The 16,785-nt window shown below is 34.5% G+C and overlaps 1 protein-coding gene across 7 annotated transcripts in view; it reads right to left on the reverse strand.

Annotated features, from left to right (window-relative positions):
* Nucleotides 1-16,785, reverse strand: part of SCN9A (sodium voltage-gated channel alpha subunit 9) — a 178,909-nt gene that overhangs the window by 28,167 nt on the left and 133,957 nt on the right. For 5 of the 7 annotated variants that reach the window (XM_063647615.1, XM_063647611.1, XM_063647610.1 and 2 more), the window contains 5 exons: nucleotides 13,512-13,685; nucleotides 8,747-8,869; nucleotides 4,083-4,364; nucleotides 3,060-3,113; nucleotides 1,961-2,098 (listed from right to left, as the gene is read on the reverse strand). In XM_063647615.1, the coding sequence (XP_063503685.1) occupies nucleotides 1,961-2,098; nucleotides 3,060-3,113; nucleotides 4,083-4,364; nucleotides 8,747-8,869; nucleotides 13,512-13,685 (771 nt within the window). The remainder of the gene's footprint in view (nucleotides 1-1,960; nucleotides 2,099-3,059; nucleotides 3,114-4,082; nucleotides 4,365-8,746; nucleotides 8,870-13,511; nucleotides 13,686-16,785) is intronic. The other 2 variants (XM_063647614.1, XM_063647613.1) reach the window with 1 other exon arrangement.

Consider the following 16,785-nt stretch of genomic DNA (forward strand, 5'->3'; position numbering starts at 1 on the left):
CCCTCTAAAATGTTTTAATGGAACATATTTCCTATTCTCCATTGCCACACAGGACTAATTTGGAGACTAAGTGTGGTCCAGGTGGCAGGTCAAGCAGGGTCTGAAATAGTCTTTGGTCTTTCCCTAGTCATTTTGTGCATCACTGCTAGATTAATTTTTTTTAAAGCTCAGTCTCAGACTCTAGAAAAGCAATTCTGGAGCTAGATCCATAATGAAACTACTTTTTAGCTGTCACCTCATTTGCAAATAAGATAATTTTTCTGAGAGGTTAAATGAGGATACTATGTCTTTTAGATTTGTTGTAAAATTTGACTACAATTTTGTTGGAAGTATTTTACACAGGATCTGACATATCATGGAGTCTTAATAAACATCAATCTCCTGCTTCCATGTTCTTCCCTACTCAACATATATGAATGAAACACCAGCTGCTACTAAAAAAGGTCTAATATGGCTTTTTATATCTACTCTCAGGCAGGTCAAAACCTCATCTTTTACTATTTCTCCAAATCTTAAATTTCTTCAGAACTGAAAGCATTGCTATCCCCCCTGAATTGCTGCCTCTTTTATCAACAAAATTCGTTTGCTCATTCATTTCTGTTTTCTTCCATGTGGCTTAGCCATTCTTTTGCCTCTCAGTTGCTACATGCCTACTTTCCCACCTTCCAAAGCATTCTCAATTGTCACATATTTCATAAACCATTCTATAGCAGCATCTATTTTTACTCTGACTGTCATGTATATTTTTTGTGCTTGTTAATTTTTCTTATTGTATTTATGATGATTATAGTATTTGGGGATAGATCATAGTAGGGAGTTTAATAGAGTACAAGATAAATCGAATTTACTACTGACTCTATCTAACCTTCATCACATACTCGATATATGACCTTGGGTAAGTCACTTAACCTCTGTGTGCCTTTCCTCATTTATGAAAGAGACTCTGTAATAATACCTTTTGTGATTGATGTTATGGGTTGGATTGTGTGCCCTAAGAAGGTACATATAAGTTCTAACCCTTAGCACTTCAGAATGTGACCTTATTTGAAAATAATATTTGAAAATAATGTGGTTGCAGATGTAATTAAGATGAAGTCATACTGGAGTGGAGTGGGCTCTTAATCCAGTGTGACTGGCATCCTTACTAGTAAAGGAGAAAGACACACAGAGGGAAAATGGCATGTCACTATGAAAGGAGAGATTGGAGTTCTGTTGCCATAAACCAAGAAACACCTGGGCTACCAGAAGCTGGAAGAGGCAATAAAATATACTTCCTTAGAAGCTTTAAAGAGAACATGGACCTGCTGACACTTTGAATTTGGACTTCTAACCTCAAAAAGTGTGAGAGAATATATTTCTCTTGTTTTAAGCCATCAGGTTTGTATTATCCTGTTCTTGTAGGTCAAAGAAACTAATACGGTTGATGTGAAGATTAATTAATTAAAAATTTCAGAAGACTGTCCAAATTACAGTATTCAACAAATCTTAATTTTCATTACCTGTATTATTTATTCTGCTATGATATAAACTCCTTGAGCTCAGGAACCGTATCTTACGTTGGTCTCCCCCAAGCTCCAACCCAATATATATCACACAAAATAAAATATGTAACTACTTATAAAATGTATTTTGAGTAAATAGTGTATTGATTTTTCTTAATTATTCAATCGTCTATAGGAAACATTGGAAAGAACAGAATAGTTGATATATTGCTCAAAACCTATGGGTTTAACCTAAATCATAAGTTAGCCAGAACCTATTATTTAGAAAATTGTTTTCTGTGCAAAAATGAATAAGATTAAGCATATTTGTAATTGTATACTAGTCAATTATTTGAAAAATAAATGAAGTTCTAATAAAACTAATCATGAATTGATATCAAGTTAAACTTTACATGATCTTTTTTGGAAAATAATTGTTCATCCCTTTCATTGCAATGAAAAATATTTGAAATACTTATCTTTTTTTTCTGTTGGTTGAAATTATCTATGATGACACCAATGAACAAGTTCAAAGTGAAGAATGACCCAAAGATGATAAAGATGACAAAATAAATATACATGTAGAGGCTATATTCATATTTGGGCTGCTTGTCTACCTATAAAATTTACAAAAGTTAGCATTATATGGACAATAACATTCATTATTTTCTTTTTCACATGGTTTGACAAGGTAATTCAAACAGTGCTATCCCAGGTAAACATAGGATTTAAGAAGCCGTAGCATTGTTGAGGTTTAACATAATCACTCTTAACAATTTATTCAACATGTATTCATTACATACTTACTATTTAATTTATTACATACTTATGTAATAATATAATCTTCAAATAACTACAAAGGGCTTAATCATATGCATATTTTCACTCATATTGGTAGGAAAATTCAATAACTTAAGTGACATACTATGTGTATGTTATTTCCAAAAGTACTGTAACAAGACATTATCATATTTATATACATTTTGCCATGTATTTTCATTTGATTCCAAATATGTCTTTATTAGATTTTGTAAAAATATTACCTAAAGAGTAATCATTAAAGTTTCTTAGCATGGAACTGATTTCACATAAACTCATCCAACGTGTTTTAAAATGTAAAAAGAGTAAAAGCTGTACATTAAAATTATTTTATTTTTATTTTGATAAGTGAATATTTACTGAGCATTTAGTAATGCCAGCCTGCACTAAGTGCTCTGCTTCTATTTTCTTGTTGGGTCCTCACAACACTATGGAGTAGGCATTGGATGATTATAGACATTTATTAGACAAATGATAGATTCATTAAATTATAGATTAGACAAATAAACTAAGTCTCAAGAAGGTAAGGTAATTTGCCCAAAGTCAGTTGTAGAGCTTGGATGATGTGGTACAGCTAGAATTTGGATCAGGCTCTATCTCCAACTGCTGTACTCACAACCACTAGGCTACTATAAGGCGGATGTTCTTCATTGTCTGTGTGAGTCCCAAGGGCTTCATGAAGTTATAGTGTGGAAATCACTGAAATAAACTAAGAAGCTTTTAAAAATAAAGTTTAGTGCTAAGATAATCAATACTTACATTAACAGAATCCACTGCTGCATACATAATAATCGTCCATCCCTTAAAAGTTGCCTTTAAGAATAACATTAATAGAATTTGAATGTTAAGCTCATATTCTAAAATAGCCATAAACATAGTTTTGTCTGTTTAATGTTACCACAATTATTAAGTAATACTAGTAAGTTTTGCTGTATTCAACATGTCCATTTAATATAAAGATTTTTTTTAAAAAGGACATATTCCCAAGTAACATTCTAAATCTTAGTCCTAGTTAATTATTTCCAAATTGTTACAATTGCCTGTGAATTTTGCACATAGCCTTTTATTTTATAAAGGTGAAGGAAAATTTCATGAATAAGACAGGAAACATCTTTTCTCCATTTTTTAAAGGGTTCTCCATGCCTGTGGGAAGTTCCTCTCATCCCTTCATAGTGTGAAGCAGGAAGTCCAAAAACGTTCATTTTTGAAGCAATATTTGAATGGTGCAAGATGGGAGTCCACATGACACCAAAGAGTCAATTATAAATGAATAACTCAAATGCAACAGAACTCATGCTTCTTATTCATGCAGGAATATGTTCTAGGAAAGACCAACACTTTTTTTTTTTTTTTTTTTTTTTTTTTTGAGACAGAATCTCGCTCTGTAGCCCAGGCTGGAGTGCAGTGGCGCGATCTTGGCCCACCGCAATCTCTGCCTCCCGGGTTCACGCGATTCTTCTGCCTCAGCCTCCCAAGTAGCTAGGATTACAGGCGCCTGCCACCACACCTGGCTAATTTTTTTGTATTTTTAGTAGAGATGGGGTTTCACTGTATTGGCCAGACTGGTCTTGAACTCCTGACCTCATGATCTGCCCACCTTGGCCTCCGAAAGTGAAGAGATTACAGGCATGAACCACTGCGCCTGGCCAAGACTGGCACTGTTTTAAAAACCACACAGTATTTTATCTTCAATTTATAATTAATAGCCTATTTAAAGAATAACTTATATCCTTTGTCCAATATCTATTAAAATACCAAGCATTCATGAAAGGGGACACTTACAACTTGAAGCAGAGATAGGTAACCAAGTCCGACATTATCAAAGTTCACTTTCAGGTTTTTCCATCGCACATTTTGACTAACATTCATAAGGGCAAAACATTCGGAACGATTTGGAACTTGACTTGCAGGAAACCGTGACCCATCTGTGGTGTTAATACACTCATAGAACTTGCCAGCAAACAAATTTACTCCCATGATGCTGAATATCAGCCAGAATATAAGACACACAAGTAGCACATTCATGATGGAAGGAATTGCTCCTATGAGTGCATTCACAACCACCTAGTATTCAAAAGAAAGAAAAGCATGATTAGGATTAGTAAGATGTTAAATAGGCAACATGAAAGAAATGCCATGCAGACATAAACAAATTAGAAAAGCCGCCCTTAAATATCTAAGACATCAAACCAACCAACCGACTCATGTCTATTAAATGCCTACTCTACACTCAGCAGTATGCCAGCAAGACAAAATAAGACATGAACTCTGTGATCACCAGGCTTACAAATTACATGATTATCACACAATAAAATTATTAGCAAAATATAAGACAAAATAACTAAGATAATATAATAGCTTAAATAAATGTAAAATAACTAAAAATAGTAAACCAAAACCTGTTATTGATAAGGTAAACTTGTAAAATCTGTACACTCTGGAAATAAATGTATAAACATAAATGAAAAATATATATTTATATACATTTAAATGTTCATGATCCTATTATTACCAGCATTAAAGATTCCCCCATAGAGAAACTATTGGTGTATATCAGGTGGAATTATGACTGGACATCATTTTAATTAAATTAAATTATTTTCTTTTCTTATTCTCTTTTTTTGAGACATTCTCTACAAAAGGATTGAGAATCTTTAAATGGTTTGAATCCTTTAGATTTGGCTGGTTCTACGAAATAAGAGCAATCTTTTAAAATTTATTATTATTACTCTACATACTTTATGCGTAAGCCTTTGACTAAATATGTATAGTGCTGGCCACAGTTAAGGCAAAAATTAGGAACAGTTTTTCTTTAATCCTTTCTTTATTTCTGCTTTTCAGCATTTGTACTGCTATTGATCACCAGTTTGTCTTGCCACTCCAGTTTTTCTCTAGGGCAATTGCTGTAGCATTTAACACTCTCCAGATTTTCTCATTTACTTAATCCTTCAAAACCTACTTATCATCTTACACTTCAGCTTGAGCTCCCATTCAAGTACAAATGTGTTAAAGATTAACCTGTTAGGGAAGGAGCATTGGGATCCTTCTTTTCTGCAATGTATTAAGCAGGTTCTCAAGATGCTTTAAAATAGAGAAATACTAAGGATCTCTGACTACTAATCAGATCATCTAGGGAGAACGTTTGCAAACATTTTTATAAATATTTTTAGGCTTTGTGGGTTATATCTCCGTTGCAACTATTCAACTCTGCCATGGTAGTCATAGGTCATACATAAACTGGTATGGCTGTGTTCCAAGAACATTTTCTTTACAAAAACAGGCTGGGGTTTGTTGACCTTTCGTCCAGAGCAATGATTATTTGGAGTTCATGGACTTGTAGAGGTTCCCTGGGGGCATGAAATTATATAACAAACATTATGGTTGTGCTGTCTTTCCGGAAAGACAATTCTTACTTTCATCAGATTCTTATAGTCTATGTGACCTCAAAAAAGATTAGGAGGAATAGGAATAGAGAATGAAGTTCAAAGTAGCCAGCTCTTAATAGAGCCTACCTTTTCATGCTCATTTCCTGCTGCCCTCCCTGCTGTGTTTATCACCTAGGCACACTGATACATCTAGTCACTGACCAAGCACACCTTGCACACTCTGTTCTGTGCCTCCCTACCCTGTGGTATCACTGCCTGGAATGCCTATCTGCCTATGACTTGAGGCTTACTCTTCAGTTATGAAATGTCTGAAATGTCACCTCCTTGTGATATCTTCCCAGACTTCCCCGGATAGCCACTCTGTACTGTATATTCCTGTATCATTATGTGCCCTTGTCTGTCTCTCTTGTAACCCTTGATCCTACTCACTCTTTGGGGACCGGGGTCTATGTACCACTGTACTCTGTGTTTTTTATATCACAACACCTGACACATAGTTGGTGTTTAAAATGTTTTTCTAAAAAATGTGAGTAATGATGGAATCATGGGTCTCTGAGAAAGACAGGCACCTATTGGTCTGATGAGAAGCCAGTTGGGAAAGCTAAAGAGCCTAAGGACTCAAAAAAGCTGACTACAATATGCCTCAAATGCATTATTTCATTATTTCATTTATCCTTTAAAATAGCCCTGCAGCATGAATAAATTTCTCTTTTTGCGTGGTTAACAAATGTAACTAAATAGACAGTTGCCCCTCAAAATATACTAAACTATTCTTCTGCATCCAATTCACCTGTAATACAGATAAAGAACAAAGAGCAAACAGAGTTAAATAGTGGGCTGGCTTGATCTCTGAAGCAAGTGGTTTTGTAGGGGAAAGTTCTGATAGATTGTAACATTCTATTAATGCTCAAAAAATTAAGTTAATGTCAATGAATTCTAATACCACCTTTCTGCACAAAATGAAACTTGTAATTTTCAACTTGTAGACAGAATATTTTTGAATTGTGCTTATGAATTTTTTTGTATAATCATGATCATGATCTTTCTTATATACTTGGAAACCATTATACACTGGATACTTAAAATAGCAGAGATTGCAGTCATAATTAGGTTTGTAGGGATAACAGTGAAGATTTGGTAGGCTGAAAGATCTCTAATGTTCACTTGAGGCTGGTTAAAACCCAAATTTCTTATCCCCATCCTGGAGTTTCTGACTCAGTAGGTCTGGGGTGAGATCCAAGAATTTGCTTTTTTTTTTTTTAGATACAGAGTCTTGCTCTGTTGCCCAGGCTGGAGTGCAGTTGCATGATCTCGGCTCATTGCAACCTCTGCCTCATGGGTTCAAGCGATTCTTCTGCCTCAGCCTCCCTAGTAGCTGGGACTACAGGTGAGCACCACTATGCCCGGGTAATTTTTTGTATTTTTAGTAGAGATGGGGTTTCACCATATTGGCCAGGCTGGTCTCGAACTCCTGACTTCATGATCCGCCCGTCTTTTTAATAAGTTTGTAGATAATGCTAATAGCTGGTCAGTAAACCACACTTAAAGTATCAGTAAGCTGGACTAATGTCCATGTTCAATTGCTCAGAGATGGTAAGGTAGGGAGGTAGTTAAGTAAACAAATAAGTATAATACAATATAATGAGGATTTTCGGTGTCTGAACAGAGAGAGAATATCCAGTTATGTCTGCTGGTGGACGGACAAGGCAACTTTAAATTGAGCCTTAAAGGACAGATAGGTGTTTGTCTGCTATACAGACGGGTTAGGGTTGGGGCAAGGCAGGGGAAGCATTCCAGAACAGAGGCATAAAATAGCAGGTATAAATCTGGAGAAGAAATTTTAGAAGAGTACCAACACATGAGGATATGGACTAATTACAGAAAATAAAGTTGTTGTCCTCCATGTGTTTTACAAAGTTGCTGGTTTAATACAATCCTTAAAGCTAGGTTGTGGTAGTTGTTATTCATTATAACTTGTTTGTCTCTGCTAACTGAGTATCTTTTCAGGCACTCTGCAGCCTAAGTGCAAATTAAGTAAACTCTCTGAGCTTTAGTTTTCTCAAATATAATTTAGTTATAATTCCACTTACTTTGCAATGTTATTTTAAAGGTGAAATTAAATGTGATGGCTGATGCTATCTCACTTACCTATCTTTTCTAATGCTCCTTACCCAGGTAGTTCCTTAAACAAATATTATTTGAACACCTGATATAAGTAGGTCCTTGATTACTTATGTATGAGAGATGATGTTAGGACTAATAGTTTCCCCTTTCACTTGGACTTCCTAGCACAGGGAAGATTTCCATTTAATATGGAAAAAGTCATTCATTTGGATCATTCTATTGTTTGACAATGTTAGATAAAGGCAGGATTACTGTGATTAACTTATTCCCTTGTTAAACAATATGCACTGAAATACTGTGTATTTTATATATATAGAGAGAGAGTATGCATATATATACTAATATGTACAGTAAATGAAATGCTATATATACATATATTATATATGCATATTTTATATATAGTATTTCATATTCTGTACATATGAATATATACTAGTATATACTAATTAGTATTATACTATTTTTAGTAATATACTAGTATCTACTAATGAGTATTATACTATTTTTAGTAATACACTATTTAATTAATGCTATAATTAGTATTTATATATTAGTATGCATATATACCATTAGTATATATAATATGCATATATGCTATTAGTATATGTAATATGCATATATATACTATTAGTATATGTAATATGCATATATATACTATTAGTGTATGTAATATGCATATATATACTATTAATATATATAATATGCATATATATGCCATATATATGCATACTATATATAGTATATATGCATACTATTATATGCATAATATACATATATATGCATATGTATATATGTATATGTGTGTACACACACATACATAAACAGCCCATGTATTTATGTAAATAGAAACAACTCATAATTTCTACAAACCCATTATTTTTATATTTTAAACCCCATTAAAAAATAAGAATATTATGAAGTTTAGTATTTTCTTACCCTCATTCCTTCAAATCTAGATAAGGCTCTTAGAGGTCTTAAAGCTCTCAGTGTCCGAAGGGATTTAATGGGGCCAAGATCTGAGTAGCCAAGAGTGTTTGCCACTAAAGTAACCAAAGAAACCTATAAAAATAACATTTTCATTAATTGCATCAATAAAATGATGAAGCATAAAAGGAAAAAGTCAATTTTGAAACTCACTAAAAGCAACTCAACAGGAACAATAAAATTGTTTATATGGAGCTGTGTAGTCAATGCCTAAAAATAGAGTAAGGTGGATGTTTCTGTAAGGAAATAGATTTAAAAGAAGGTTAACCAAAATAAGAAGAAATAATGTAAGCAAAGTAAGTTGCTTTTATTCTATTTGAATAGAAATCATGCTTATGCTTTTCACACTTTTCTAATCAATTGTTTTGTAATTGCTTATTAAATCTAAAAATTTAATTAGAACAATGGTGAACATTTTAATTATAAAACTCAGGTCAAAATGAAGTGTGTGATTCTGAAGCTAAGCCCTACAAATGTGGTATTCACTCAATTAAATCTATGTCTTAGTATAAATCTTATTAAAAAACATTTTGAAGACTCATGATTTTGAGTTGGGGCAAATTCCCAACGAGATTGCTTCTGCCCTACAATTTCTAAGGATTAGCACCAAAGATCTACCAAATAGTTTTTCATGGGAGAAAAATCACAATTGTACTGAAGAGAGAATGAGAGTAGCTGATCTCATTGGCTTCACAATCAATATGGATAAAATAAGAGCTTCATCATGTTAGATAGATCAGCTACAATTACCATAACAAGTATCCAAATGAAATTTGAGTTCTTATCGTAAATGATCCTTAAGAAAGAACATGAACAGCAATACAATCAATACACATTTTAGTTACAAAGCAATGAACTTCTCAATGACCTTAGATCTGGATCTATAAATGCATTTACTCTCTGAATTAGTTCCATGGAAAATATTCATTTGCCTCACATCCTGTGTAGCAGGAGACGATGTCTAAGAAAAATGTCTGGAATGCAGTTCTTCATTACGAATAAGTTAGTGACTGAGAGATTCAAGTTTTCAAGGGAAGAATAGGAACACATGAGAGCCAACTTTATATATTTATCTATTTCAGGAGTAGAAAAAGTCATTGTTCACAAAAAGTTCATTGCTGTTACCATCAGAGACAGGTAAACTGATTTATGAAGCAGGAGGTGTTTTAAAGTACTCATCCTCATGTAGTATTTCCAAATGTCTCACTAAATGTAACATGGCTTTTTAAAATTCCTAAAGCTATGTATTTAGCAGAATAAATTGCTCCTCCTGCCACTCTTAAATTTGCCCAGTCATTCACATCCATTATTTTCCACTTGAGAACACTCAAAAATACGTATGCTCCCTCTTTAATCAGAAAAAGAAAAATTTTTAATGTTTTGCTGTGGTTTGAATGTTTGTCCCTTCTGAAACTCATGTTGGAACTTAATTCCCAATGTAACAGTATTAAGAGGCAGAGCCTTTAAAAGGTGATGAGGTCATGAAGGCTCTGCCTTCATGAATGGAATATAGAGTAAGGGCTTAATGGGTTATCATGGGAGTGAGTTAGATATCACAAGAGTGGGTTTGTTATAAAACCCAGTTTGGCTCTCAGTGAACACCCCTCGCCATGTGATGCCATGAGCTGCCTTGGGACTCTCCAGTGTGCCCACCAGCAAGAAAGTTCTCACCAGATGTGGACCCCTCACCTTAGACTTCCCAGCTTCCAGAACTTTAAGAAATAAATTTATAGAATACTTTAACCAGTCTCAGGTATTCAGTTACAGCAATAAAAGGTAGACTAAGATGTGTCTGTTATAATTGATACAGCCCCTAAAATACTAATAGGTCTGTTCTCCAAGCCACTGTTAAGTGAGTTTTATGACACGGAATATATGCATATTATTAAGAAGACTATGGTATAGTTTGTAACTGAGAATATATATGCATATGTATTCATATCTTTCTATAAACACACATGTATATATACAAATATACGCCTGTACTGATGAACACTGTTTAATCAAGTAAGTTTCAAATAACCCAGAAGCCTGCAGAAATCAGACGAGTCCATTCTCTGAGTAGCAAATAATATAAGTAGTTCTGAAATCTGAATATACAACAGAATCATATGTAGGTCTTGTTACAACGATTTGCCGCATCCAACCACAGAGTTTCTGGTTCAGTAGGTCTTGGGGTTGGGGGCAGAATTTGCATCTCTTAGGAGTTCTCACCTGCATGTGCCAATGTTTTCAGTTTTGAGACCATGCTTCAAGAACAACTGCTGTAGATAAGTTTCTATACTTTTCAGAAAAAAAAAAAAAACAGCCACTCCCCCAGATGTGCATCCCAAAATTTGCATCTCTATCAGCAAGAATATTGTTTGGAGCTTTACTCTCTGTGCTTTGCATTATATTTGTTCATTTCCAAAATATTAAATAATATTTCAAATTGGAGTTGTTTATCTCCCTGATTTCTGCACATTACATACCCCTGAACAGGAGGTTATACTCATTGAGAATCATCACTTTAAATTTTCAAATATAAAACAATTTCCATTATTAAACAGCCATATCTCTTAATTTAAAATAAGTTCAATTTTACTTGTAAACCTTCATTTCTTACACTGGATGACGAAAATGAGTATATTTGTGATAATATTTTAAAGATTTTAAAATATCTAAAATATTGTATAATTTTTTAAGAGAGAGACCCCGTCACATTTACAGTTTAAGAGAAAAGAAAATCTACATTCCTTCTATAATTTCTTCTTATTTGGGGCAGCCTTTCTTCAAAACGACTATATTACAAAAATACCCATTTTATCATTTTTCATTTTCTAGGCAGTAACTAGATAATTTGATATATGAATGATTAATTAAAAAACAACAAGAAATCATTACTATATCAGAAGTTAGAATTCTCATAGAGGAAACCTAAGATAACACATACAAGATGTAATACATAGCTATGTTAAAAATTTTTTCACATTACATATTATAGAAAAAAGTTATTGTTTTTAACATTTAATATTGTGTGATTAGGAAAACAAAAGTTATTGTTATTATATTTTTTTGAGATGGAGTCTCACCCTGTCGCCCAAGCTAGAGTGCAGTGGCGCGATCTCGGCTCACTGAAACCTCTGCCTACTGGGTTCAAGCAATTCTCCTGCCTCAGCCTCCTGAGTAGCTGGGATTACAGACACCTGCCACCATGTCCGGCTAATTTTTTGTATTTTTTAGTAGAGACGGGGTTTCACCATGTTGGCCAGGCTGGTCTCAAACTCCTGACCTCAGGTGATCCACCCACCTCGGCCTCTCAAAGTGCTGGGATTACAGGCGTGAGCTACCGCGCCTGGCCAGAAGCCAAAAGTTTATGAAGCTTTGAATAACAGTTGAGAAATTGAACTTTTGAGTAAATATGACTAATTTGGTAACATTTTGCAGTCAGATTTTACTATTTGTGATCATGCTTACTTGTGATTTTCTAATCCGTGTATGATGCTGTATGAGTTCAACTTTTCTTAAAAGCTCGATAATGCAAACCCTTGGTTAAATTTTAAAGCACTTATTGGCATATAAAAATTTGCATGTTGACCTCTAATTATGTCAGGCATCATATGGAAAACAACTCTCTAAAAACTATGACTGATTATAGGATGTTTCTTCCCTAAACACAAAGGTTAGGATTCTGAAAATCTAGAAAAATTAGTAAAAGATAAAGAACATATCATTCTGAGAAAAATAAGACTGGGAGATTGAGGTTATAAAATAATGTAAGAAAGCCATTTTAATTAATACAAAATATGTCATATATTATTAAATTATATTATTAAAATATAAAATAATTAGAGTACATTCAATGAAATGATAATAATGGGTATTGTACCATTGGTTTCTATTTGAGAGTCCTTGATCTCACCGACTGTTTTAAGATTTCTTCTCTATATCAATCAGAAGCCTGTAAAAATATTTCTGCTTTGTTAAAATAATATGTAAACTAAAGAATTATTATGTACTTTCCATCATCGAAGTATTCAACAGTTCTTTGAATTTATTATCTAAAATTATTACATTAATAATAATGCCTACTCCTCTGCCCCACTGCCATTCTGCAGATGAAGGGCAAGTTGCATATTTGAGATAGAGACAATTGTGTCTCATTTTGGTTTTTCCTATAATTGGGTCTGAGATAGATATTTTAAAATTTCATGACTTCTCTCTCCCCAAATACAAAGTTAACTTTGTTTTTATATAATGATTTTTAGAAAAATTTTAGCTCACATATCAGCCAACTTGATATACCCCTCATCCTCTCTTATCTTCCAATTTTACATTGTGAATAATCATCATTTCCTCTCTTTAATCTGTGTCTCTGCCCTTTTATCATCTCCTACTTCTAAATTTTGTTTTATTCTTAACAGGAATGACATTCAAATCATATTTTTTTTTTAAAAAAAAAATCACATCTCTTTTGCAGAAAACATAAAAAACTCAATTATAAATGTTACAATGTCACAGAAATAATTTACATTTGTTGAATTATTTCTGTTCTAATATTCCTCACAGATATATTTCCACTGGCTGTGCTAATATTTCTAAAAGAATAAACCTATAGCCTGAAAGTATATGAAGCTTAACAAAATTAAAATATGGTAATATACAATACTGGTGAAGGTTTTTTCACAACACACAGTAAGAATAAATCCTCTTTTAAAATGTACTCAAAAGTACCTACATCAACAATTAGGAAATCCAGCCAACACCAGGCATTGGTGAAATATGTTTTATAACCATATGCTATCCATTTTAGAAGCATTTCCAGAATGAAGATGTAAGTGAAGATCTTGTCTGCATACTCCAGGATAATCTTAATGGTCTTTTTCCTTTCAATATAAATATCTTCAAAAGCCTGTGGAAATAATATTCAAGTTTCAATCATGCACAACTTAAGCTTCATGATTCATAAAAAAACAGGAAAAATACAATTCTAATGCTAAGACCACTGAAACGTAATATTGACATGGGCCAGCTGACATTTTTTCTGGTTTACAGTTATGACAGAACAGTTAGTTCTAGCCTTCTCACCAGTGCTGCTGCTGGTCTTCAGAGGTCAAGAGAAAGTGCAAAAGAATGAAATTACTTGTAATCCACAAAAAGACTCATGATCTCTGACACCTGATCATTTCCACCTCCATCTGATTCCTCCTCTTTCTCCATTAAAATTGGATAAGTCCTAATAATTTCAGACATGATCCCATGGCCAGCCACTGTTATAAACTTTTCACATCCTACACTCCCCTTTTTCCCCACCAGTAGGTTGTGGAGCCTCTCTTTCAGCTCTCAAATGCTTGTGCATCCCAGTGCCTAGCACCATGTTAATAACAGCAGCAGGAAAGGAAAGATTTGCTAAATGAATGACTGCAGTAGCTTAATAGGCCTATAGAACACAGAGGGTGCTTTTTCCTTTGACTATTCATCCATATATTATCCTCCAAAGCTTCAGCTCTAAAAATCACTGTTCTATTCTCTCCATGAATGCGGTACTTCCTATGCTTTCCAAGAAATTTTAGTAAGTGATGCACAACAATATTATGTGACAACATTAGGTGAGCTCTATCTGATTTAGGGCTTACACTTTACTGTTACTAATTTTGGTTATCACTCATTTACTTCTATTTTGTGTATGCTCTTCTGTCTGAGGAGCCACAACACAGTGAAAGGATAGGGTGACTTTGACTTTAGACTTCAGCCACATGTCCCTTGACAAAGAATTTGAATGGACTGAAAAATTGGGCTCATTGTTGCAGTGAGCCAAGATCACACCACTGCCCTCCAGCCTGGGCGACAGAGCGAGACTGTCAAAAAAAAAAAAAAAAAAAAAAAAAAAAAGGCTCATTGAGACACTGAAAATGATTGCTGATCTCAACAGGTCTAAAGTGTTAGAACTTTCTCTTTCAGATCGAAACACTATTAACCCTGTTGGATAAAATGAAAGTCAAAGACCTGTATCCTTCGTGGTTAATATTATATTTATTACCTGTCTACAGTCATGAACTTGTGCCATTCAGATTCTTCTTATTCTACGTTCTGCTATCAATAATCTAAAATTACCCTTAGCAGTTTTGGGAAACTGTTGGTATCAATATTGAAGAAAAGAGACAAGTTGGGGCAGAAAGACTGAATGGACCTACTAAGATGCAAAAAGAAGGTCCCAGCAGTTGGCAGAGGTTCTGAAATTCAATGGAATTGAAGTGCAGAGAGAGGCTTCTAGCCCTCAGGATTTTCCTCCCTGACATTCCGCCCCTAAGTTCTGGAGGAATCAGGCAAGCCATCTGAACTGAAACTATGGCAATGACTCAGTCCTTGAAATACAAAGCCAAGGAAGGGGCTTAGTCACAAGGAAAAAGAAGCCTGTTTCTAGAACTGGTGTACAGAGTCAGAGCAGAGCTGCAGGAAGTCTTGATGATGAGAACCTCTCTCTGACTGGTCCCAGAGCAGGAATTAGAATTCAGCCCACAGGGGTTCTAGCTTCCAGAACCAATTTTGTGGATGTAGGAGTAAGGAGTCAAGAATGACCTTACGTGAGCTCTATCTGATTTAGGACTTACGCTTTACTGTTACTAAATTCAGTTACCACTCATTTATTTCTATTTTGTGTATACTCTTCTTTCTGAGGAGCCACAACACAGTGAAAAGATACGGTGACTTTGACTTTAGACGTCAATTCAGTGATAGCTCTGTCATTTACTAGCTTTGGGACATTAAGCAACTTTTAAAACTGTACCCAGCTTCATCATTGGTAAAATAAGCAAAATATCATAATCTCGCAGGGTTGTTTGAAAATTAAATGAGAAAATCTAAAAGAAGATTCTGAAACACAATAAATATAAGCTAAATGAGAGCTATTACTTCTTTTTAACTTTTACTTTAGGTTTGAGGGTACATGTGAAGGTTTGTTACATAGGTAAACACGTGTCATGGGGGTTTGCCATACTTTTAGAAAATCTAGTTTAATTGGCAACCTCTCTAAGTACAAACACCAGCTTCTTGAAATATCTTTCCCTTTTCTTCCTCATATGATTTACTTAAAATACAGTTTTGAGGATGCCCTCCCCAAATGTCTTCCTCTGTTTTAGACATTTTGAACAAGGAATTACTCCAAACTTTTCTTTAATTTTTTTGTAACCTCCTCTCTGAAATTCTCAGTCACATATGTGAGTCAGCATGGGATAAACTTCCTTAGTTACTAGGAATACATTGTATGGTAGACACTATCAAGATTTCTACTTGGACGACTCCAGATAAGGAAAATAGAGCTTTTCTGATCACATTTTCTGTTTCTGAGAGTTGGGACTTGTTAGGAAAGGAAAGCCACCGTGAGTCCCTGCAGATTGTTGGGGAGTTTGCCAAGAATGCCAGGCTCTGCCTGCTCCTTACCTAGGACATTCCTCAGGGTTGTGTTTGCAGTGAGCAACCTTGAGACATGAGGTAGGGTCTCTGGGACAAAGAGCAGGGTTGCTTATGTTGCTTGGTATAAAAGGATGCGTTCCCTAAGCTCAGTGTTCCTCAGCTGTGACATCAATCCACTATATGTGTACACACTCATTCAGGCTCATTTAATGCCCCCATGAGACCTGGGTAAAGGGGGAACCAACAGAAACATGTTGAAACTCATGCTACTTTCCATGCATAAGTAATAAAGTCCTTTATCTCTGACACAAGCACCTCATATCTTCTGCCAGCATCCATGAAACAGTATCAGGTCAACCTATTGGCATATAAGTACAATAAAATCAAAGTCCAAACTCATGAAGACTGTCTATGAGGCAAGTCACAAAGTTCTTGAGTATTCTATTTTTAGTATGATGAAACTTCCAGTGATATATCTAGCCAGATCTGGGCTCCTAATGGCTTCTAGTGGCTCATCTCTGTCAGCATCAGCAGGAAAAATGACAATTAAGAAAAAGGTTCCAGTTACTTACACCTTATACAAAAATTAATTCAAGATG

This window comes from Pongo pygmaeus, chromosome 11 (genome assembly GCF_028885625.2).
Source record: "Pongo pygmaeus isolate AG05252 chromosome 11, NHGRI_mPonPyg2-v2.0_pri, whole genome shotgun sequence".
In the NCBI taxonomy this organism is placed as follows: Eukaryota; Metazoa; Chordata; class Mammalia; order Primates; family Hominidae; genus Pongo; species Pongo pygmaeus.